Source organism: Lichenostomus cassidix, chromosome 9 (genome assembly GCF_008360975.1).
Source record: "Lichenostomus cassidix isolate B80296 chromosome 9, HeHo_3.0, whole genome shotgun sequence".
Lineage (NCBI taxonomy): Eukaryota > Metazoa > Chordata > Aves > Passeriformes > Meliphagidae > Lichenostomus > Lichenostomus cassidix.
Genome location: NC_139490.1, coordinates 16,578,583 through 16,604,376, shown reverse-complemented (window position 1 = coordinate 16,604,376; position 25,794 = coordinate 16,578,583). Strand labels below are relative to the sequence as shown.

At 42.8% G+C, this 25,794-nt stretch overlaps 1 protein-coding gene across 4 annotated transcripts; it reads right to left on the bottom strand.

The window, feature by feature from the left end:
• Positions 1-1,834: 1,834 nt before the first annotated feature.
• On the bottom strand, positions 1,835-25,520 carry SERPINE2 (serpin family E member 2). 4 transcript variants are annotated; one of them, XM_085069646.1, is made up of 10 exons: positions 25,411-25,520; positions 11,824-12,098; positions 10,523-10,642; positions 9,133-9,360; positions 7,858-8,055; positions 5,224-5,422; positions 4,983-5,083; positions 3,879-3,965; positions 3,263-3,346; positions 1,835-2,503 (listed from the first exon to the last, which is right to left on the bottom strand). In XM_085069646.1, exons 2-10 carry the CDS (start codon positions 12,077-12,079, stop codon positions 2,466-2,468), a joined length of 1,311 nt encoding a protein of 436 aa, XP_084925772.1. In that variant the 5' UTR covers positions 12,080-12,098; positions 25,411-25,520; the 3' UTR covers positions 1,835-2,465. The 4 variants fall into 4 exon arrangements, with proteins under 4 accessions (XP_084925772.1, XP_084925774.1, XP_084925773.1 ...); XM_085069648.1 differs by having other exon boundaries at positions 10,523-10,639; XM_085069647.1 differs by lacking the exon at positions 25,411-25,520 and adding an exon at positions 25,189-25,331.
• Between the last annotated feature and the right edge of the window lie 274 nt (positions 25,521-25,794).

Genomic DNA, 25,794 nt, shown 5'->3' with positions numbered 1-25,794 from the left:
GCTTCAGCAGTCTAAATAATCCTGTTCACCTTTGCCAAGCCACCCTTCTCTGTCCACTTCTGGCAAAGAAAAAAATACCCAGTTACTCACTGTTCGTGCTCTAAAGCAATCATCTTATTTTGCAAATTATTTCAGGACTAACAGAAGGGACTGACAGTTGTTTACACAGAAACTGTGCTAAGGCAAACGTGAAAGCTTACGTCACTGCATTTTTTTCTTGCCCAAAACTAATTCCAAACCTGCTTGCTGCCCAGAGCAGACACTGCTGCTGTGTGCAAGTCCTGTGGGAGTTCAGTCTGAGTGCCAACCCTGTAATATTTGAATTCTTAACACAAACATTAAATAGAAGCAATTGGAAAATTAATTCTCATATTGCATTTTAATATCAAAACAGCAGCTGTGACTCTTGAAATACAATCCCACACTACTCCAGAGCCCAAAAATGACGTCTTGCACCCTAGTAGTCACTTCTCACAGTTTTCTTAAGTCCAAGCTCAGGTCCTGGCTCTGTAGTTTCTGTGAGGCAACAATTCTCTGTTCTTGCAGGAGAAACCATATCCAAGATAGATGCAAGACAAACCAACCCAAGTGTCACTGTGACTGTATACAACCCACTAAAAATTCTGTTGATACTTGTGCTCCTTACCTTTGTGACATGCAAGGAATTGAAGGCAGGTGTGGCTGGGTTAGCCAGGAGAGCTCTCCTGCTCAGCACCACAGTCTTTAGTTACACCACCCATAGACTTTGTTATCTTTTGGTTGTTGTTTTGTTTGGAGTTTGTCTTTTTTTTTTCCTTCCCCACCAGCAGGGCTCACTTCCTCTCCAACAAGAAAAGATAACTAGGCCATGCTGGTTTCTCCACTCACCTATTTAGAGCTGAGTGCAGGAGACCTAGCCCTCAGCCTGCAGCAGGAGCAGCCCTGGCCCAGCTTATGAGGATTAGGTGGTAGGCACCTAATACATCCCATAAAACACCTACATATTTATTCTTGATGATTGCAGTGTTTAACTCAAGCAGGAAAAGAGAGGCCAGCAGATTGGCTCAGTATCTGGCAGAATATGATGAGCTCTCATCTCAAGTTTTGTACTGGGTTAGGACTGGCCATGCACAACACATTCAGGTATTTTCAGCTGGAAGCATTTTCTCTTCATCTTGTTTCCTTACCTGACCCAAAGCTCAGCTCTCATTCACCCTCCACTTTATGGATACATGCTAGTCAGCTACTTCCACCAGGGCTGAGGCTGCAGGAATTTCTCCCCCAGACCAGCAGCCTCCTGTCCACTCCTCTGCAAGTGTTCCCTTCAGAGGAGCAGCCAAAAGTTTACCTCACCCACCCAAATCCCTCGGTTGCCACAGGAGCAGTACAACAAGGAACCATCTGTGACAAGTCAAAGGGAGTTACTGCTTACTTGTGTAGAGTTTTGCCCTCGGGAGAGTCCTGCAAGGGGCATGAAGAGATGCCCATGTGCATATAACCTACACCATAGGAAACAGGAGGGAAGGCCCCAAAGGTGCACTGAGATGTCCTCACAGGGCTGTTTTCAGCAGTAACTTGGGCACAGCAAATAGAGTTTTCTCTTCAGATACCAAACCTATGGATAATTCATCCACAGCAAAATGACTTCAGCAAAAGAAGGTTATCAGATGCAGAGAAAGCAAAACCCCAAACAAACAACAAAACCCACCACAACAAACCCAACCTACCAACCCGCCAATCAAACCACCCCACTCACAACAAAAAGGTCTCACAAAACCACCCTCCTTTCAAGTAAATCTCAAACAAGTACACAGGGCTCTGGACCCAATATCAGCACATCCATGAGCCACAACACTGACTGTTCATAATGCAGTTTTATTTTTTCCTTTGTACAAAAACAAATATAAAATTTAAATCCAATAGAAAGTGTATACTAGCAATGACAAGTTTACATTACAATGAGACAGGACAATGCGATGTGTATTGAACACCACATTCGTTTTAAAACTCTCAGTGATACATGCACTATATAAAAACTGCTAGAACTTTTATTCTATTTCTACCAAGAATATCCAGGTACCAAGATACTCAAGAACCAAAAGTAATCTTGATAGGTGGTATCTACAAAATTAGACCTTTTCCACACACAAGAAGAAACCAACATTAATAGAAACGTTTATCATTCTTTGTTAAAATCCTCTCACAAAAAGCCATACATAAAATTCTTAGTAGATACAGAAAAAGCTCAAAAGCTGTTAGCATAGGTAACCATTCAGTAGTTTAGAGAATCTTTTAGACATTTTGAAGAGATACTGTAGTTTTCAATCTGTATTTTTCCCCACAAAGCCAGAACTATGTCGACTCCTGTTTCAAAACCTAGTCAGTGGTTAAAACTAGCTCTTGAGTGAAGTCAAAGAGTAGTGTACAAAATATTTAACAGAACAGGGGTGTGCCTGTTTACTTCTTCAAGAAAGTCTTTTCCACATTCAAGGTTTGTTTATTTGTCCCATAAACAAGATTGTACCTGAGGGATGAAACAAAAACAAGGATTACCATCATCTGTAAATAGAGGTAATTTTTCCATGAAAGCATGAAGTCCACAGAGCCCAGCCAAGCCACCTCATCAGTCTGTGAGCCCAGGGAAGAGCATGTTTGGATAGGTGGCCAGCTCATACTTCTAGAGACACAGCTCTGTTGATGCTCTGTGGAGTCTCAGGGATGGGGACTGCTGCCAGCAGCCTGCTCTTCCCTCAGTGCTGACATCTTGTTCCCCACTAACTGACATGTTGATCACACACACTCCTGCAAGGTAAACGGGGCAACTCCGCTCTGGGAACATCAGCCCACACTGCAAAGAAGCCATGAGCACTACATTGTTCCAATCACTTGTGTTGAGAGCAGGCTGGAGCAGCACCCTGGATCCCCAAAGCCCCTGCTCTGCCTTGGCCCTGACTATTTGACTGTGAAGAAAGCTGGGTCCTATTCACCAATTCACTAAAGAGTTGTTTCCTCTGCACTCAGAGGAACTATGACTATTAAAGACTCCTCTTTTGTACCCACAAAGCTGCCCTGCTTGTTTCTACTGATATGTATTTTTCTCCCTGTTCTCAGTTCTATTCCCAATAAAATCAATCTGATAAACTCTCAATAAAATATTAAAGGCATAAAAATGCACTTGCAGGATTTTTTTAATAGTTATTCTGTAGCTCCAAACTTCTTTTGTTACTATTCCACAGCTGATACTCAACTTCTAAGCCAAAAAGTACTTACAAATGCTGCTTACCTGTAGGATTGTGCCGGATGAAAAATACAAATGGTCTGTCTACTATGAACCAAGGAGGGGATGACCTGGCTATTAAAATTGCAGCTTGCAAAAAAAAAAAAAAAGTTTAGAGTGAGACATCAAGCACCACAATACTTTATATACTCTGTCAAAGTAAAGTTTCCTTGTAGATATATATATGTGTATATATAATACATAAGTTTGCACAGGTGCAGAGAAATGCCTAAAATCTACCAACTTAGACATTTAAAGCCATGCAGGTCACATGATATTCTTAAAGGAAACATATTAAAAAGACACAAGACCCACAGAAAACTGGAACTCTTGGATTGTCACCCAAAGGCTGTAGTAGCTTACTCCTCTTTGCAACCTGGATAGTCAGCACATTATATTAGTGGCCAAAGTCTAAGATATGAGAAGACATTTCCCTAGAAGTAAACCTGTTAGTATTTCTTACAGTGATCAACACTGGCAGGTTGAGATTTTCCTAAGAAATTACTGATCTGGAGTCAGAGCATATCCCTGCAGTGGCCTCCAAGTGGGCTATTTTGCTCAGTGCAATAGCCTTCTTATGGGACTTTTCCCAAGTCTGACAGTTATCAGCACAGTTGCTTACTTGTTGCTGCAGAAGCTTTGGTTCCATCTTCACTAACTTCAATTTTTGTCTTCTGCAGAACATTAGATACATGAAGACCTTCTGTTCCTGAAAGACCCAAGGAGAACAGCACCTTCAGTAAAACTCACTGACAGGGCCCTGAAGTACTTGGTAGCTAAGCAGCTATGTCAGCATGGCTCAGAATACTAAAAGCTGCTACAATCCTGCTGGAATCCCAAAGCTGCAGTGCAGAACGATTGCAACACCTTTGAATACAGTCACTAAGTGAGTAATTACAAAAATAGGGAACAACCTACCTTACTCCTCCTTATATTTACAAAGTTTTCTTATTGATGGTTCAAGTGTTCACATGCATTTTTAGTTTTAATTAACCAAAAAGAAACCCCAAAAATATGTTATCTGCATTTAAATTATGCTCCTATTTATCTCAATGTCAGAGGGAAAAAAAGCACTTAGCAACACACCTCAATTTCAATGAAACACAGGAATTTGTTTTCAAATTAAGCCAGCACAAGGTAGGCTTTTTGGTTAGACAGGTCTATAGAAGCTAATCAGGATTTTAATGAAAGAAGAGAAGAGAAATTAAATAAGATGATATTTTACAGCCATGAGTTCAAAAGTGTTTATATCCTGTTTGCAGATACTACTACCTATAGCTCTGAGTTGGTCCAGTCCCTTAAAGTGTGAATGTTTCTCATACATGCTTTCCTACAGCTCAAGAAAAAGTCACTAAACACATACTCCAGGGAAGGTTACATGCTGTAGTTGCAGTATTTGCTACAGTCTAAGGTAGGGTATTGTTTATGTCCTGCCAAAGATTTTAGACAATGATCAAGACCCTCAGGTTGTAATATCAAATCTTAAGAAGCTGACCAACATGATTTACTGCTGTAATGTAAGATAAGGGGGGAAAAAAGCCACTGCAATGTTGAACAGAAGCAAGCAGTCATGCCTGGCTGGCTACAACATAAAACCAGCTCCAATGTCATGGCAACACTTAGCCAAGAGAAAGCAGACAACTGCATTGGTAAAGCAGCACTTTATTCAGAGCTGGAAACTATAAAAGGACCACCATGAATTAAAACAACAAAAAAAAAACCTTACTTGTTATTTTTGCAAAGTTTGCCTTTGACTGGTCAAACATATCTGTAATACCAAGAGCTTGCAGAGGTTCCTTCAAGTCTGTTTCTGCTTCTGCTGTAAATCTGGTTGGAACAAAAAAAGAATGCATCAGTATTATGCAGGAAAGTCACCTGAAGTGTATTCCTTCTCCTGTATCAGATAAGACACATATAAATAACCCCCCAAACACTCCCTGAAGGATAAATGGATTATAAGTACATACTTTGGTAAAATAACCTGCACTCTTTTTGCTACCATGGTTGTCATCCAGCTTCCTATTGTTTTTGTGCTGATGTGGGGGATGATAGCAGAGAGTGGCGTTGTGCTTTCAGTGGGCAGTGCAATCAACATGCTGATCATTTCTCCGTGGTATGGCAGCTCAATGATGTTGTACCACAGCTCATTGGGGGTACTTGTAGTGCCTAAAAAAAAAAATCAAGCACAAACAAACCACTGAGGCATAACCCTTACAGCCTCAAATATCCATTTTATCTTTGCACAACTACTGCTAGAGGAGTCTGCTAGGAAAGGTTTGCCCACATCTCAAAACTGACTCTAAAGTTGCAGACTTCCTGCTGGCCAACCCTTTGAGAGGCATGGGCTCTGCACAGATGCTGGTCAGACATAAAGCACAGACAGAATGACACCACGAAGCAAATACTCATTTGCCATACATACTGTTTTCCAGACAAACCTCACCAGCCCAGAGCAGCAAGCCAGTTATGTTAGAAATGGCCAGATCTGTGAATTAGCTGGATCTCTGCTTCAGATCTCAGCTGTACCAGAACCAACTGTGAACTGAGTTAAAAAAAAAAGCAAGGAAAAGCAGCAGACTCTCTTTCAAAACTGAAGAGATCTTGCAGACAAGCTTTTTCCTCCAAGAGTTATTGCAAGAGCTCCTGGTTCCTGTCTGAAGTAGTCTGTTGCATTGGCTTAATTTTCTTGCTTAATAAGGATCTGATTAGGAAGCAATCTGAAGTCTTTCAAGATAGTGGAAAGCAGCCACTTCTAGGCAGCACAGGAGGCCAATTAGATGAGATGGAGGGAGATAGCAACACATCCAAGTTACAGCAAGACTGTCTTTGAGCAACTCCCTCCTCCTCCAAGTTCTCTTTGCCTACTGTGGGATTTCTGGCTGGGAAGCAAATGCTTTTTACAGTAGTTTCAAGTGAAAATTTGTCAGTCTAACTATAGACAGGATTTCAGGCAAAATTTTTGGATAGCAGCAAGGTCTTATTGTCTTTCCCCTTTCTTCATCTAAGTCTGCACTTGTCAGCCCAAGCTGAAAATCAACAGCTTCATTAGAAATTTAATCTTGTTGCCAGGGCCATGAAACCTGCCCTAAACCCATATTGCTTCAAAACTGGCAGCATTGCACCTTTATTTTGCAGGAATCATATCAAAGTTTCATGATTCTCTTTATTGGTCTCAGGCTGGAGCCTACAGATCAAACACTGGTTGCATAAATCAGCTCCAGGACAGCCACACAAGGCAAACTGTCCAACAGCTAAGTGCTGCTTTCCTGACCTGCTACATACTGCTATCATTACTGAGGCAAACTGAGCAGGAGGGGAGCTCAGCTTCAGCCAGCTTGACTGAAGATACTTCATAAATGTAAACTTTTAAAGATTCCTTTGTAAGAATGGATAAAATAGAAGCTGTGTTGGGAAATCCAGAGATACACAAACTAAAATGAGTCCTAACTCAGCAGTATTTCCTTTGTTCCTTTCTATCCTTAATAGCTTTTCTAGCTTAAACATAGGCCAACATAATGGATATTTTATCCAGCATTAGAAGTCAAAAGCCTTCAAGATAATAGTCTTGCTACACCCCGCCTTAAATTATGAACTTCTTTGAAACTCTGGAATTAGTATATACTGCAGTAGGTTTCCCTACTCCTCCAGCTCACACTTCCAGCAGTTACCTAAAGTACTACATTACATCTGCTCTAATACACAGGACTGGGCCAGAAAGTCACAGCTGTTCACTTTAACATAAATCTACTAATATTAGTTGAGTACTACTGACAGTAAAACTAGGCATTTAAAAACAGTGTGTCTTGTTTTTTTGATTTATAGCAAGCTGGATTCTCAGGCCTATTTGTCAGACTGTATTTAGCACACATGGAAGTAAGTTCCAGGCAGCACTTCTTAGAAGGATGCAACCTAAGTTTTTATCAGAGCATCCATCTTACTTTGACCACTAAAATCCCCATAAGGCTGCAAACTGGAGCTCTGAAGTACATTGTCAGTCACATCAAGCTGCTGGTGTCAGCTCTGAGAGCCTCTGATGGCAGTCTGGCAGAACCTGCTGAACTTCTTTTCACTTGTGACTCAATCTGAAGAGCAGTTTCACACCTCAGGAGATACAGCCAACATACTAACCCTGTGCTCCTCTGGCTCCCATAGGAGGGACCGTGCAAGTCCCATTTCTCTATATACAGTAAAATATAGATTGATTCTACTCCAAACTTTCTTTCATACACAGCTCACCACCAGGTAAACCTGAACCAATCTGCCTCTTGGCAGCTTTCCATTATTCTCACCCCTTAAAAACATGTACTTTCCTTTCTTACAGCAAAGCTTAACTAACATGCAAGTTTCTCAATTTCAGATTTTCCTTTTTGAAGGCAAAGGATAAGGCAATGCTTTGCCATAGTATTCAACCTTAAGGCAACTGTTAAGTACCTTGCCCATGCCTCAGCAGCAGAGACACTTCTGTAACACAATCTACCTGTATCAGCTACAACAAGCAACACCATTAAACACCACGTGCACAGCAAGCTCTTGGTTCAGTTTGCAAGAAAATGGCAAATTCCACACCCATTGCTGGTGGTAGTGGGAGTCACTGAACTTACCACAGCGGAAGATGGACAGCTGGGACAGCATAGGAACTTGGTAGGTCTTCCCATCAGATCCATAATATGGGCGTTTCTTTGTATTTTCAGGTCGAAATCGTGATTTCCATAAGCCCTTGAAATACACAGCATTCACTAGAACCAGTCTGGTCAAGCTGCCTTCAATATCATCTGGAGCTACAACCTGATCAATCATACCTGGAAGAAATAAAGGAATTCTTGAGTATTTGCTGTCACAATGCTGGCCAATTGTTCTTGAAGAACCTGAAGCACAGATTTCTTTAGACCCCTTGATCTGTGAGGGTGCCAGCTCCCCATGGGGCAATATATTCAAAATTCATAAAGTCAATGGTACTGTTTGTCAAAAAGGAAACTTTTGGGATAACTAGAAATCCAACATAGCTTGCCACCTCATAGCCTGATGTTATAACAATTAGCAAGGCTTTACCCTTTCCAGCCTGCGAGCAGATCCAACTATGCTACAGTGGAATAGTTTCAGCTGAAACACCTCCCCATTCACACACTGCTTGCAACATTGCTATGCAACACTGGTGATGTGGTCGAGAAAGAATCTGACAGCCTCATTTCACAAATACCACATCCAACATCATTAACACACTCCTCACATCCAGAAGGGACTCATTTTAGCTCCAAAAGGTACCAAACACAGAGTTCACCTAGACTGGGAACATGCTGCAAATCATCTTCTCTGGCTTTAGCACATGTGAGCTTTGGCAACTGGTTCAAGAGGCTTGAAGCATGAGGAGTTCTGTCAAGGCAGGGTTAATGAAGAACCCTACACTAAATGTGAGTCCTAAAAACAGAGTAATATCTTAGGACAATTTAGGGCAGTCAGAGCAAAAGCTGAACTGCCCTATAGCTTCACATAAGCTTCATTTACTGAGTAAAACATCTGAGTTGCCTGAAAGCATCTCCTGTGTTTGAGAAAGAATAGACCCAAGAGAATTCTGCTTAGATTTCTCACCAGTTATATGAATGCAAAGAAGAGTAAAAGCTCCCCATATCCCATGGACAGATGGACACACTCCAAACACATCCCTCTAGGCCACCAGACAGGCATATCTGCTGGGGCAGTGAGACTGCTGGTTCCTGGCCCACCAGCTCTAAAACATCACACTAATGGCCAGCTAAAGGACAGTTTTGAGCTGCAGGACAGAGCTTTCTCTACCTGCCCATCTTTCTCCAGTATTCCCATCTGAATTGGAGGTCTCAGGCACCACCCTGCCATGCACAAAGGCACTCACCAATACTCACCCCTTGTTTCATTTTTCACCCACTGGTTGATGGAATCACATGCTGCATTTGGGTCCTCGAAGTCCACACTGTTGACACTGCACTGAAACACCTCTTTATTCCTTGTAACAAAAGGCACTTCCATTTTAAAGCCACTCTTTGCAAACACTGCATTAGCAATTGTTACAATGTCTTTATTCTTTTTTGAGACTATGAGCCTGTTTATCTTCTTTAAGGCTTTACCAACTCCTAGTTGGAAAAAACAGCAAGTTTAATTTAGAATAACATGATGAACAGTTATTTTATATGCAACTATTAATGACATGAAAGCTTAGACATTAAGTGCTGGACTAGAAAAGGAAGACCAAAGCAAGCATTCTGAGAGGACTTCCAAAATATCCATTTCTGATGTCTCATCTGCAGAACACTACTGATTCCCAGCAAAAATGTGAACCTCCACTGTGATGCCTGCTGCACCTCTAGCTGTCTGCTCAGAATGTTACAGACATTGCTTGGGATAACACTGAGGTTCAAATATGAGTGTAGAGCTACAAATCATGCTCCTCCACAGAACAAACTCTTCCAAAACATATTTCATATCATATAAGTCAGGTCACTTGTCAATTCTGTGACAGTGACAAAGCAAGTCAAAGGGTCAGCCTGCTCAGAGAGCCCTGCAGGATTTGCATAACAAATGGTCTTGAGCCTCAGAATGTAAAGCAAAAATTGTTTTCTTTACTTCCTTTCCATTTACTAGAGAACAAAGAAAGCTGTCAAGATTTCTATAGTAAGCTTCAAGTTGAGTCTTCATTTCCTTAAAGACTAAGTCCTGCTCTAAATCAGCTATAAGCAAGAGTTAATCCCTTAACACATCAGCAGGTCTCTAAAATAGGAAAAGGGAAAGTAGTAGGTTCCAGTGCTTAGTCAAGATCCTTAGGACCTGAAAGCAGATTGTACAAAGTGCTTGCTAGCTCCTTCACTGTGTGTGAGGGAAAGCATATGGCAGCACAGAAGAACTGCTATGTTCACCATACCCAGTTCTCCTGTGTTATGGCTTATCAATGAGTGCTTGTCTACACAGGGAAGCCATTGCCAGGCAGGCAACTTCCTGTTCAACCATTGCACTGAACAGCATCCTTGGGTGGCTGCTTTTACTGCTGTTCTATATGGGTTCCCTCTGTTTCCCAATACAATTTAGGCAGAAACATTTCCTGACTATTTTCTTATGTAGACAAACAAGAGATATGAAGGGAATAAATTAGTTCAGAGTTATTCTCTTAGCTGCACGTAAGAAAAAGCCTCAGATGGCTTTGCTGTTTCATGTATCACAAATGCTTTAACAGCACCATTGGTATGGATTTCTACATGTTCACTCTCCAATATTATGGGCAAATTCTTTTGGAGAACATACCATAACAGAGGTTCTCAAACTTTATTCTGTGGACCACTGGTGGTCCACGGAGCACTTGCTGGTGGTCCTGGGAGAGCTGGCTGGTCTCATGATGCTGGCTCTCCTCTTTGCTTCCAGCTGCTAAATTGCATTAAAAGACAGCTAAAGACAAATTAAATACTTTTCAACTATTACCTTTCCAAAGAAGCAGTTACTGCAGTTTTCAAAGGACTGTAAGGTAGTCATAAAAAAGAGCAGGGGAAACCTGTGTGAGGATTTAGGTAGCATCCCAGATACTGGCTACCTTCTAAGGTGTTTGAGAACCTCTGTGTCTCACAGTTAGGATTAAGAAGTCTGCAGGTCCAATTAAAACCAGTTGATACAATGCTTTAAAATTTTTGCAAGTACTCAGACTTTGAGTATTCAAATGTTCCTAGAGTTCATTATCCCATGGAGGGATTTCAATCTACATCATTTAGATGTTAGGGTGTCGAATCATTTTGTTGTGCTTTAAACCCAGGGCCAAAACAGCAAAGCAAATGAAGACAGGACAACATGTTATGTGACAACATGTTACATGACAATACTGCTCAAGATTTAAATGTGCACTTACCTCCTGGAGGGTTTTCTATTCTTGGAAGTAAGGCAGAATGCTGGCACTAAGATGTTAAGTCTTGCTGGCAAACACTCACAAAAATAGCATGCAAATTAAAGCAGTAAGAATCTTCAGCCTACTCCCTTTTGAGGGGCAGACATTGGCAGAGGAACATGAACACAGATGCATGCAGTGTCAGGCAAGCAGAAATGGCTGTTTCAAGAAGAGGGCACTACAAGAACTACACATACAGGGATTCTGACAGCAGAAACACATGAACAAAACTGAAGAGCAAAGGGAAGGTATCAATTGTATGGTTAGTTTGCATTGCTTTCAGTGTGGTGCCAAGAAATCTCCTCTTGCCTTGTTATCTAAGGAGTGGCACATTAGAAGTTGTTCAGTACAGCCTGAAATGGGGTACTGCAACCACTCCTGCTCAGAGCCAGCACTGGACCAGCATCCACCCTGTTCTGGAATACCAATCTGGCAAGGACAAAGGCAGTTCTAGCCAGGGCCCTGGAGTCATTAACCAAGCTGCTTAAAAGCCAGTTCGGGTATATGTACATGCCCGTGCTCAAATTGCCAATTAACTTCAAGCATGTCCATTTTGTGCTTTGGTAAACAGAGTTAATTGGTGCATGATGCAATCTACCACACTTTGAAAGCCATCTCATACATCACGAAGAGTCTGACAAAACACACCCAAAACCACCTTAGGATCACTGACCATTTACACTGTATCTCATCATAGTTGTCAGCTGCTTCTTTGTCTTGCCATCAGCTCCCAGCTGCAACACCCCCAGGACTGATGCAATCCCATGAGGAGAAACAACAACATTGTCCTGAGGCTTAGCTTTCACTATTTGATTGAAGACCTGGATTCCAACATCAGAGCTAAGCTCCTCCAGAGGATAAAAACTGAACTGGGAACATACAGACATCAAAGTCCCAAGAACAAAGAGGAGTGAAAAGTGCCAGTTCATGATTCCTGGTTGGAGATACCTGTAAGAAAACAAGAGGGGAAAGTTAAGTTTGCTTTCACAAGCACAGCATTTTGAACTTAAATTCTTAGTTACCTAAAGAGCAGGCAAGTCTTGCACATGTGCCACACATCATTCACAGCTGGCTCTGGCAATGGGACTCACACCTGCATTTTACTTGCTACTACCAGGATTTTAGATCTAGGGGTTTCCAGATGCAGTGATAATCATGACATAGCTAGATATCAGTGCCTACATAAAGGACAAAAGCCACCAAGTTACCAGACTACCTCCCACCACACCCAAGTTCAGCTAGCTGTGTGCTTCAGTTCAATGAACCCTGGCATTCTATTTAGATTGCCCTTTGGATAAACGGGTGCTGTGAAGTGTTGTGGTATGGTCCTCACCCACTAGTATGTGATGCACAGTACACCTCATGGATCATTTTCTGCAGTGAACAGAAGCATATATACATATGCAAACAGACCTTCTGTTGTGGGAATTTACACCTGCCTAGAACAATAAGAGTTATCTTCGTCATTGGCATTCTCAATAAAGGCAATGTAGAGGAAAATTTTAGATTTTAAAATGCAGAAATTAAGTTTGGATTTCAACCTGTACTTTTCCATTTAAAAAAATACAGCACCTAATGAAGAATGAAGCAAACACTCAAAATGGGACTATCTTCATCTGCAGGTCTAACACCTGACAAAATTCAGTATCATTACCCACAAGCTCCTAAGAACTGAAGCACAGTAGCAGCAATAGTTGGGCCAGAACCTCTCAGCAACTGATTATAGAGAACCAAGCCCAAATGTCAAACACTGGGCACTGTAACTACTGGGCTGTTCCCTCCTCACGAAGCTGCATTCAACCCTTTTTTTTTTTGTTAGGGCAAACAGATACTTAGAGAAACAGTCATGCGACAATCTCCATTTTCATTACATTATGTTCCCTGTTCACAACATTAAGATATTTCAGTTGCACAGTTAACAGCCCTGACTCCCATTTCTAGACCAGCCAGGAGCTGTTCCCTCCCCAAGCTGACTTGAGAAGAAAGGCTGCAGAAGGCGTACAACTGAGTGAAGTGCCATTTGCATAACAAATGCACACAGAGGTCTCTGCTTCCCTGGAGCACCCTGTGCAGCATGGCACACTCACCTTCTAGGGGCAGCCCTAGGGGTGCTGGGGCCCAGCAGAGCCACAGCCTTGTCATTCCCAGCCTCCTCCCACGCTCCCCAAGGAGCTGTGCCATCGCCAGCCTACCTACGCTGCGAGTTCAAACCATGCTGGAGCACTTGACTACCAGAAAACCAGCTGGTGTTTGTACAGATTTGTTTAATCATCTTTTAATAGCATGTACTTTAACTGAGCTAAAACACTTGAAAGCGACAAATACAGAATTTCTACTTTCTTCTACACCATTTGAGGGGACAGAATTGGCTTTGTCAAAGTTTGTCATTGCAGCATAGTATAAACCAAATGCTGAACATGCAATAATGCAGGAATTTAGACATCTTTCTCCCCCAAACCCAACTTTAGTATACCTCTGACCAGAGGAACTTGTAAGACTGATTTAAGTTAGGCAAGAAAAAGTGAAAATGCTGCCCCTACAAAGCGGGGTAACAGCCCAACCAATAATTAAGTCTTTTCCATCATCCTACTAATCCCCCAAGCACTTCTGACATCACTTAAATACAATTCCTTCCAAAGGAGCTCCATACCAGCCATCAACTGCAACTACTCAAGCTTAGCCCAAAATTTAGACTGGATTGGGCTATGTGCAGATGAGACTTGCAGGAAGGAAACCCAAATGCCACCTGGCCCCCTGAGGCAGGTGACACAAGTCACTCCTAGGTTTGTCTTGCACCCCTCACCACCAGCTACAGTAGGAAGATGTCATGGGGGAGAGCCAACAGCCTGACAGGGAAAGTAAACATGCACTTTAAAAAAAAAATTGTTAAGGAATATTCTTCAGTGTTCTTTGATACCAACACAAACCACCTGAAACCTCTAGTTTTGTTCTTAAGAACAAGAATTCCCTCTCTCACAGGCAGCAGCTCCACACTGATGGCAATGATGCCTCGCAGGAGGAAAGTGTGGCTTACCACACCGAGCAAAGGTAGGTTTAGGGCTAAGGGTTTTCTTTGGTGGTTTGGTGACCATCTCTTCTTACCTGGAAACCCAAGGGGTAGCGAAAAACAAATTCTTAATCCTGATATTAAGCAAATTTGTACCTTGACCTAGTATCTTGGCAAAAAGAAACTTCAAGGCCCAAAAACTATTGAGGAGTCTTACTAGATGCACTTAGAAGCATGCAATGGTTCATGGTGGGGCAATACAGTCTGTTCCCCATAGTGATGGACAGGGACAGTGCCAGATAAACAATCACAGAGCACAGTCTGAGCTGCAGTTTGAATACCCTGCTTTGGACCAAGGCAGCTCCACCTGATCCCAACAGCAAACCAAAGGAGACCAGGCTATTTTGAGAGCAATCTACCCCTGACACATTATATGGCAAGAAGGATACTATGAGAGCAGAGACAGGAGTGACACTTTGAAATCAAACAAAACGAAGTTTCATTGTCATTTATGCACTCCATCTGAAGCCTAACTGAAGTCAGACATTTCACTTTCTGCCTTGCCCAGAATATATTGCAAGTCACCAAGTTTTCTACTTCACTGGTGACAGGCCCTGACAGAGTCAGGGTGACAGCCTTGCATTTTCCCCATGACATGTGAAGCCTTGTCAAAACAACCCAACTCTGCTCCCAAGGCCACTGCTGCAGAATTTCAGGGTTATTTTTTTTTGTTCCAGCCGATTACCTCCCCCATCTGGTCTCCCCAGAATTCTCCATATTTGCCTAACCTCTCCCTCCTGACACACCATTAAGGTCTCTGTTTTGGAGCACAGGCTCTAGCAGATACCTATTCAATAAATGAAATAAAGTCATCCAGTGCTCTGAGAATGGAAGAAGAGTAAAACTGCTTTTCATCACAAGTTAGAGAGCAGTCACTTCTTGGCCTGACCCTGCTAAGGCTACTGTGTACCTTAACCACGTAACTGAGGAGATGACTGGATCTTTGACAAGTGGCATCCCTGTAATCAATGTTTCCATCATGGATTTCAGTATATTCAACTTCTATGCCGTTCCGTAACACAAAATGCATTTGCATATCCTGAAAGAAACAGCTTAAGTACAGTGCTGGGAGAAGAAATCCAAAAGGATGTATGATGTGTAGGATGGAAAACAGCTGACCTGCTATACAGAATATCAACAAGCTTTCAACAAGCTTTCATAACACTGAAGCTAAAAACTTAGTGATAGTTAAATCTGAATCTAACGCTTCAGAAAACCAAACAAAAATACAAGCTAGGCATTTCTTTGCCTATGACCTTTATATTTTTTACTAAGTTAACTGAAAACGAGGAAGGTGTATAGGCGAATTAATTTACATAAATGTGGGCTTTTGAAAGATGCTAGATCGAAAAAAGTCCCTCTTCAGTGTAGGCTACCCACTTCTTCTGCTGAGCTCCTACAGGAAGGACAACATCCACAATTTAAACTCCTTAACACGCAATAGAAATACTGTTACTAACTCAAAGAAATGTAGCCAGTGTTATCATACACTGCAATTTATTATGCAAATCCAGTTCTTAACCCTAACGCTAGAGTTTCTGAGCAAAACAGATGAGGGCACTCATTCAGCTGTGTGAGAGGTGCCATTTCCACAGCAAGCACACTGAGAACTCCACTCCCCCTGCCTCACTGAGCAGCACCACACCAAGTCCTGCACATCACACTGAACTACCAGTTATACCTCTGTCTAACAGCAGAGCCTAGATTAAGCCCCAAGAGAGTTTTCAGACAACTATTCCAGTCAGGCAAAGAGCTCCTGGGGAAGGCAGAAGAGGAAAACTGCAGCATGTACTATCTGTTGTTTTATGACAGATGATGAAAAGTCTTCAGTCTACCAATCTTGGGATGACCTCAGCTTCAAGCTGGTGTTGCAAACACCAACTCTCACACATACTGGGCAGGATACTCAACTCTCACTAGGCTCAGCTATTCATATCACCCCCACAGTACCTAGTTTAAATTTTTTGGATGAAGTGATTATGGAAGTAGTTATATCAACAAAGAGACCATGATGCTTTCAGCCTGCATTTATAGAATGTTTGTTACAAAAGCAAAGCTATATTAATATGGATGGTTTAATCTGTGTCTAGAAAAGCATTTGGTGGAGCAGGGAAAAATTACATCTTCAGCCCCAGGCACAAAAAACTGCTGCTAACAATGAAGATCCTCCTACAGGAAAAAAAACAGCTTAGGAAGGACTTCATTTTCAGAGTCAAACCAAGCTGCTGCAGTCTTCCCAAGAGGAAAAAGAGAAATTAGTTTGGTTCAAGATCAGAGGCAAGAACATGAGCTGAAAAAATACCCATATTTAATATCTAAGTTGGAGAAAAGGCCTGTCCCAGAGAGGCTGAAGAACACTTTGCAGTGGATGAAATAATGAACTGTACATAGATTTTTAGATATCTGCAATGACTGTACTTCCCATGAGACACCTCCAAGTGTTTATTTTGAAGCCTGATTTCAACAGCAATAATACATAATCCAAAAGATTTCTTCCTGCAGTTGCGAGATTGATTCTGTAGTTTCTTTAAAGACATATCAAGCATAAGGAAGTTTAGACACCAGACTGCACTTCTGTGAATAGCTGTAACCAAAGAGCAGCAAGCACAGCTAAAGAGACTAAAACTGAAGAGCAGTCACACAGCATTGCTGGTCTCACTATTAAGCCCAAAAAGCTCAGATCCCCTGAGCCCACGTGGCAGGCACTGGGCAGCCTGTGTGCCCAGAGAAAGTCAGCCCAGAATAAATATTCAGGGACCTCTCCAAGTTTGAGATGTTGATGTTTCCATGCCACTGTCATCTGGGCTACTGATTTAAAAGTCTGATTTCAATTGACATATGAGCTGAAAGAAAGCAGCTTCACTTCAGGCATTTAACCAACTCTCTCCAGCAGGACTGAATAAATACTCAACCAAACTTGTTAGCAGTCATTAAAGGAGCTGGCTCAACACACAGCTATTGTTTCTCCCAAGCAGTGAGACCACTCTGGTTGCAGTGGGAAGGTCATATGCTTAGTCTTGTTTTTCAGCTGAAGCTCACTTGGCAGCATGGTAAAACACTTCTCAGTAAAACTTCTCGGCAGCCTCCTCCCCACCTCACAGGTGTTCCTAGCTTCTTTTGTCCAAGCCTCTTACATACCAAAGTCTTCAGCTTCAGTACCCTCTCCTCATCCTCCCACATGACAGATCTGAGAAATCTTCCTCCAGGTTTTCTGGTACAGCTTGAACGTCGGCTCCTCCTTTTCATCTAACAACTCTATTATTACTCAATACCTGGAAAGTTTAGTATATGCAGAGCGTTACCAAGAAAGGATGATTGCTAGGTTTTAAACAGCTCAGTACTCACATTGTTCTGAAGAGGAGGAAGTTACTGTCAACAAGATATAAACATAACTTGTACACAGATAAGATGGAAGTGATGGCTTTTTTAAAGAAATAATTTTATATGTTAAGCAATTGGTCTGACTTCAGGCAGTACAGCCAGCATGGCACATGACTGCAGAAAGCATGATAGAGGTTCTGAAGATTTCCTGTCCCAGCCTTCATCCTTTCTCTGCTATTCCTATTTCTGTCAGGTTTTTAGCACATTCTGGAAAGCCTGTTCAGCTGTGTCCAACCAACCCCCCGCCAAGTGGGAATTTCCCTGCGGAGCACCGGCTTGTAAAACCAGCTGGTCTCACATAGGAACCATGTCTTTGTCCAAGCACTGCTCCCACACGAGCAGGAAGTCAGAGTTTAGTGCTTCTAGACAAAGAGTCCTGACCACCGCTGCTTTTTGGGAGTTTCTGTTACCCATGAAGTGCAGAGAGACAAGCTCCATTTTAAGCTGCCTACAGCCTCCTGACCAGGGTCTCCAGCCCACAAGCCAGACTGATTTTTCTCACCAGTGTCTCTCTTCTACACCACTTGGTGGTGGCTCATCGTAATTCATTACAAAGATCAATTTTGCATCATGCAAAGCTGACCAGGATTTTTCACTTCACCACTGAGTTGTGGCACCATTAAGAGTTTCAAGAACACAGACAGGCATTTAGGTACCATTTGCTTTTACTTCCACCCCTCATTTATACATGATTTTAAAAGCCAACTTCAGCTCTGCTTCATGAAGCAAATGCAGTTTGCTGATATGACAGAGCAGGGAGCTTGTGGAGACTATTCTGATACTGCACAATTCTATCAACATTTTCAAATTTTATCTGGGTTCTCTCATTACTGTAGGCTCAACTACTATGCCTAAAGTTTCTACGCATTATTTCTGTATTTAAAGCAGAGTTCCCACAGAATTCTCCAAGATCTATTATCTTACAGTATCAGGAAGATTAAAGAGAATTATGTTTTTAATTTACTGGTGTCCCTTTATTAAAGAAGTGGTTTGGTTGATCTTGAGTTCTTTATGCAATGTGGTTATTTTAACATAATGAAGAAACAAGCATGGGACAGTCAGCTCATCGAGACTAATGCTGCAGAACCAGTTTCCCCAAAAGAGGCAGCACAGCAGTGTTTCACAACATGGTGGAGAGGCTAAACCTTGCTCTGCATTCATCCCAGTAGAGGGAACAGGGGCTCAACAATCATAGCATTTGCCTAAACTCAAGCTCCTATTTTTAGGGGTTTTTGTGGAAGAAAGGCCTCATGGAACCATATTTACTGTACATTAACAATGCTCACTATGCAACCACAGTCTCATTAGGAGCCAAAGGCAAGCCAACAGCATTGCAAGCTCCCATTAATAAGGTACAAGGTATTAACTCTTTGGCAATGGGCTGTGGAAGTACAGATTCATGAATTAAATAGTCCACAAGATGCTGGGCTAACAATGACTGGTGTCTTATCAGGTACCTCGCCACCACCATCACCCTAAGTCCTACCTCTGCTTTAGGATTTTACCATCTTTTTTCCTTAAAGAATATTAAAGGGAAACCCAGTACCCTTATTTATTTCCACTTCTTGCAGGTATGTTGGTGTCATTTGAGAGCAAGACTCTCACACCACTACACCCCTCCAGTGCAAACAAATCTGGTTCTCCTTTTCCCAAGTAAACTTTTCTCTGCTGGCCAACAACACATGCCCTGCCTCTGGCACCTGCCAGGCTGGGAGAGTACAAACAGCTTTGTGGAAATGGCTCCATGGCCACTTGGGAACTGTGAGGAAAGCTGTGCTTGGAGAAGACTGAAAGCCAAGAACTTTCCAGTATGCATCCTCCATCAGAAGGGTTAAGACACCAATACCTGTAACACTCGGGCATGAAGAACTGTCAAGCAAAGAAAAACAAAACCTGTGTAAGAAATTAAGAAAACTAAAGGTATAGAATTAAGTCCTCAAGCTAATAGTGAAAATTTCAGTAGAGATTTGACAAGGCATGAGAGTTGCTATACAGTAGAAGAGAGATGACTGTTTGCCTTCAGATTCTACACCTTTTAGGCTTAGGTTACTGCTACAAAAGAGGTACTTGCATTTCTAATTAAACTATGCTACAAAGCCCAATTCCCATCACTCCACACTCTGTGGTTCAGTCGAGATTTACAGCATAACTGAAAATTAGGTTTTCTATGGAGCCATAATATTGTTACATAATTTACATTTTATTACTCCTGGGAAGCTAAGAGAGGTGGCAGGATGTATCAGGCACAAAACATCTAACTAAAGCCAATGCATGCTGGAGTTTGAGATGCCCAGTTGGTAACAGAAGATGGAAGGACAGTCTCCCAAGAGGACTTTAGAAAATCTAACTTAAAATAATACAAGTAATTCAGTATTACTATATTTTTACTTATCTCTCCTCCTACACAAGGAAAGACTATGGCAGTAACAGTGTTGGCAGTTCCCTAAAGTTACACGGATACAATCAATACAGTCATTTCACCATAAAAATAAATTGGAACTCCAGTAATCTCTGTTCACAATAAGAACTTTTATAAAACTTTTACTTACACAACAAACTCATTGATAGCCAAGACCTGATATTTTAAGCATTGGTTTGCAGAGTATGCTACTGAGTGACAAAATACTTGGAGAGATCAGGAACACTGTTCTAACCATTTACTGCACTTGTGGCTGGAGATCTGCAGAGTAGTAGGTGACTAGCCTTTTATTTATTTATTAATCACACTGTACAACATTAGCAATCAACCACTTCCTATTTGCAAGCTAATTTAGAAACCTTCTCATCTGACAAACTAGATAACAAATGTAACCCTTGAAGTGTAACATAGCCAAGTTATTAACATTCAAAATTAAAAAAGCATGTTGATTTTCTGTATCCAGGACAGCACCACTGAAACACACTTAAGCTCACAAGAAGGTGAGATACTAGTTTTTAGTGGCCTATTTTCAGCCATTCCAGCACTAGCTTGAAGGCTACCCAAAAAGGATAAGGACATTCACATTTTTCTTCAGAGCACTTAGACATTTACTTCTATTCATCTTTTCCACCAGAAAGCTCCAGAAGCAGAACTAGCCAACCACAAAAGCACCAGAAGTCAGAGATGCTGTGTGCTTCTCAGTCTGTATGCTCAGGTAGACACCTCCTCAGTCATCTGCAAGAAGACTTACATTGACCAGTTAATAAGAGAATTACCAGCTATTTAAAAACCTATATTTAAGAAAACACACTCCTTTCATTAAACTGACCTCACTTCTGACTGATCCCACTGGCTTTACTAGAGGTTTCTGGGAAAGCAAGACTTACATTTCTGTATTAAAAACCAGGACAACTGAGTATGAACTATGCACAGAATTTTCCAAGAGCAGGTCATGACCTGGTATATTAAACTGTCTGATTCAGTTCAGCTTGAGAGTTTGTAGGCTGAGTTGTGAGCTGTGCTGGCTGAGAAGGCTCCACAGAGTCCATCACTATTTCTGTAATGCAGATGACGAACCTCTGCAGAGGAAGTAGGCAATTAGCTGGGAAAGCAACCTCTTCAACTGAGCTGCCAGAGCAGCTGGAGGCCTCAGCTTGTTCCACTGCTGAGAAAGCCACATGAACTACTTCTGGAAGAGGAGGGTAGATAGCAAGATGGAGACAAAGCTAACAGATAATACACCAACTTCTGTGTAGTATTTCTTAGATTGCTTCTGTGTAGTATTTCTTAGATTGTTTAAGGATGTAAAGTAAGAGGATAACAGTATGGAAGAAGAAAACTAAGTTATGTTCAGTTCTCCTCTTGCTTTTGTACCTCTAACCTGTCAGAGCCAATGGGAAACTGCCCCACTGCTATTTAAACAAAAAATCCCCAACTCCACTCAGCCTTTGGCCAGCAGAAGCTGACAGATCCCACCAGATGACACAGCCATCTCAGAAGAGTGAGAAACATCATTAAATACCACAACATGCCCTTCTGCAGGAACAGAAGCTTGAAGTACAAGTTGTTCAATAATACAGAAAGCATTTAGGTAAAAAACAAGGCTTGGTCAAAGCTACATAGCTGATGCACACAAATTCATATCCCCTGCACATCAGCCAAACTAAGAGAGCTAGAATGCACCAGCATTTCATACTAGTGCTTCTGGAGACTCCAGTGGGATTTATGACTGTAGCTTACATCTCTTGGCAACTCATCTTTCTCACAAACCAACCTACCTGCATGCCAAGGCCACTACATATAAACAGTCTTAAACAGGCATCTTAAGTTCAGAACTCACTGGTAAGCAGGCTTGGTGCCTTCCACAATTGCTTTTGTGGCCTCACAATACTAAAGAGAATTTCAGGCTGCTCTTTCTAAAGCCCAGGATGACAACAGGAGACTGCCTGAAGCCCACACTTTACATCACATGGCTGAGCATGGTCAGCAAAACTGACATTTTCATCATGGGGAGATAATTCCACAAGATGAATATGCTTTCATACTTAAACTGCTTTGTGGCATAATTATCAGAACCCAGCATAAAAAGCCTGAAAACAAAGGAAAAAACATATTTCTGACCATTAAAGGTGAACACCAGACCATAGAAAAGATACAGCACTGCCAAAACACATTTTTCCACAGACATTGCACAAGCAGAGGTGCTAACAGATTTAGAAAGGATTTCAGTTAGCACTTAAAGTGTATTTCAAGGCCATGACAAACAGCTCAATAATCTATGGCTTATACTAGCATTGCCACTAAAATTGCCCCATCCTTTTCCTGTCCATGATTACTGGCTCTCACTTCAGCAGAGACTTCAGCTCTGCTTGCAGAAGTATTCACATGAGTCAAGTACGAGCTAGAGTCTATCACTAAAGAGAGACAGGAACAAGCAGAACACAGGACAGCTTTATCCCATAGCATGCCAGCCTAAACCTTTGTGTAGCTTTAGCTGTAGAATACTACCAGCTCTTTTTGCTCTCCTCCCAACACTTTAACCATCACAGAAGAGACACAACATGTACTTGGTTGCATATATTTGGCTATCTACTTAAATAATAAAAGTATTCTTATATTTTCATAGCTCTCCAACTTACACTGAATCTTTAAATTTACACTGCATCTTTAAATTCATATGTAAGTGATGGACTACTAAATGCTACCAGTACCTGCTCTTCAAAGCTAAAAAGAGGCAATTCTTTATATCACTCCACTTATTCAAAAGATGTTAATGGCTAGCATAGGTGCACTGAATTACATGGTTCTTACAGGTCAGCACTTTGCTGTAAAATATGATTTGTTAGCCACGTCACTGGTGATTGGGAAGATGCCCAGAGGCACGTAAAGATGACTGTATCTAGCAATGCATTACAGATTAGCAATGATTAATCCATCTTTTCCCTGCCTTCTCATGTATAAAACCTTTAACCCTAGAGAATAGCAGAATTCAGTTAACAAACAAAGTTGACTGGAAATGTTTTGGTGATAAGAATGGATTTCCCCCTAATTAGTATTACAAAAGCATGCTCTTTCATGCATGCTTGTGATTAAGCAATTCAAGCAGCTCAGGCAACCCTAACCCCAGCTTCCAAGAAAAGCCTTCCTTCCACCAAGCCTCAGCTTTTCCAAGCATGAACACAGTAGTTACCTATCAAGAATCAAAAGCCACAACGAGCTGCATGAGCCAGGTAGATGCTGTGCCCACCACCACAGCAGCAACACAAATCTCTAGCCAGAGCTCCCTCTGAACAGATCCCTTGCTGTGGATGCACACAATTTATACACATCTCCACTGTAATTCCTAGCAGTGAGGTGAGGTGGTTATTTTCTAGTATTTATACACACACACTCACTTCAATCTAGTCTAAAAATACCTGGTGCAACTCACTGGGCTCCCTGCTTGACATTTTTGTGCCTAACAGTGTGCTGGTAAAAAGCTCTAGGACTGGAACACGTTTCTGGCTGTGTGATTTAGAGACCCAGGCTAAAAGTCTCCACATGCCACTAAGACATGCTATTCTCCTGGTTGTCAATGACAACACCAAACAGAAGCTTCAACACTTCTGTATACACCTTGAGACAAAATCCACTGCAGGTTTCTGTTTTCTTTTTTGTTCTGACATGAGTTGCTATCGCCTCCCACATGAGATACATAGAGCTATATATAGATATAAATATATATGTGACTATAGTGATGGCCATATCACCAATCAAAGCAAAGAGGAGTTCTTCATACCTGGGGAGTCCATAAAACAGTATGCCCAGAGAAGCTGCTTTTCAGCATCTCAAGAGCACTGACAAAATTTGCCTACAGGTTGCCTGACACACAACTTGTCTGTAATTGTAAAAAGCTTTGGACTAGCATTCATCACTCAAAGTTTGCTCCTGTGCCAAACAGCTGCTACTCTCACGAGTTTAATCACACCCCACAAAATGCTAGAACTCCAACCTCGCACATCTTATATGCAGTTGGATTAATCTACTTAATCATTCTGCTTTTTTATTTGCATTGGTCTTCACCTCACGCTTCAAAGATTCATCTGAGCACTCAGCAGGCACGCAGCTGCTCTTCACTTTCCTCAAGGATGTCTGCAGCTTCTCCTGTTTTCTGAAGCTACACGGCAGCACAGCTGCTTACACCTACGTACATTTCGTGAATAGTTCCCACAAAATCAGGTTTCTAATGAATTCCTGCGGCAGGCTGGGGACAAGACATTACTAAATGCTCACACAAGAGAAAGTGAAGGAAGAAGAGGTCACTTTTCAGTGCAGTGAAAAAATAAAAAAGTCAGTCTACCAGGTTTCTTTTTCAGGAAGTTGCCCAAGAATACGATTACAACCACAAAAGCCAAATCATGCTCAGAATCATATGTAGGCATGAGAAAGGGGGAGAGAAATAAATCACACTGAAACCTCTAATCAATAAACAGATATTCCCTAGTTTTATGGGAAACTTGACATTTTAACAACTCTTTGTTAGTACAATGGTTTCTCAAAAGGTATTTTTCTGTTAAGATCCTCCTATATTGGACAGCAGTGAGCCAAAATATCAAACACCATTTTTGCCAAGAGACAAAAGACTCTCTCCCGAGGCATACTCTGCATTTCCAGATCTTCCCAGAACTCGATACACGAAACAGCTCTCATATAATTCCAAAATGAGCCGAGGTCAGAGTTTTGGCTAACCAGTTCTCTGCTTCAGCACACAACGTGATGCCACAAGTCCTATCCAAATCGTGTTTCGGTACTAGACTATCATCCCTTCCTCCCCAAACAGCAATGGCTGTAAGTGTTTCTCCCCCATTAATCTACCAGTTGACATGCCAAAGAAATTCCGGTTACTATCTGAATTATGATTTATTACTTTTACTTAGCACAAGAACAGCAAGCCCTCTCTCACCGCAGCCAAGAGACACGAACGAAGCGAGCAACTCGCAGCTCCCGAGCCCTCGCAGCGCAGCCAGCGCTCGGCAATCGCCACCTCTCCGCGCCCGGCAGCGGAGCGCCTCCCGCACCGCCCGGGACGCGCCGGCGATGCTGCGCCCCGCGGGCTGCCAGCCTGAAAACCCGCTTTTCTGGGGGAAAAGCCCTCCCTACTTTCGAAAAGCCAACCCGCAGAAGAAACTCACCGCGCCAGCAGCCCCGCTCCCGGCACAGCGCCCACGCAGCCGGCGCTGGGAAACTTGTGCGAGCAGGTAACAGGCAGCGCGCACCGAGGAACCGCCGGAGCGACCCTCGCGGCCGCCGGCTGGTCAGCAGCCAAACTTTGGGTCCCGGCCGGAGCCCCGGTCCCGTCCCGCCCCTCCGGCGCAGTCCCGGTGTGTCCGCACGGTGCCGGGCGCCCCGCTCACCTCCCCGGCCGCTCTCCGCCGCTGCCGCACAGCCGCCACCAACCCAACGCCCCGCGCCGCTCGGCCGGAGCGCGGCGGCTCCGCCCGGGCTTTATAGGGCTCTGGGCCGCCCCTCCCCGCCGCCCGCCCCTCCCCAGCGCCGCGGGCCCGCCCAGGGCAGCGCTACCCGCTCCGGCAGCGGGGCGGGGGGCGAGCCCGGGGGAGAGGCCCGGCCCGAGCTCCGTGTGTGGGGGGGGCGCCCCGCCGACCCGTGTCCCACCGGCCTGCTCTGCCCCGGACAGCCCCAGCCCCGCTGGTCCGCGGGAGGCGCGCCGGCCGCGGCGGGGAGAAGGGCGAGCCGAGGCAGCGGCGGAGGAGACCGAGGGGGTGGGGAGGGACAGAGAC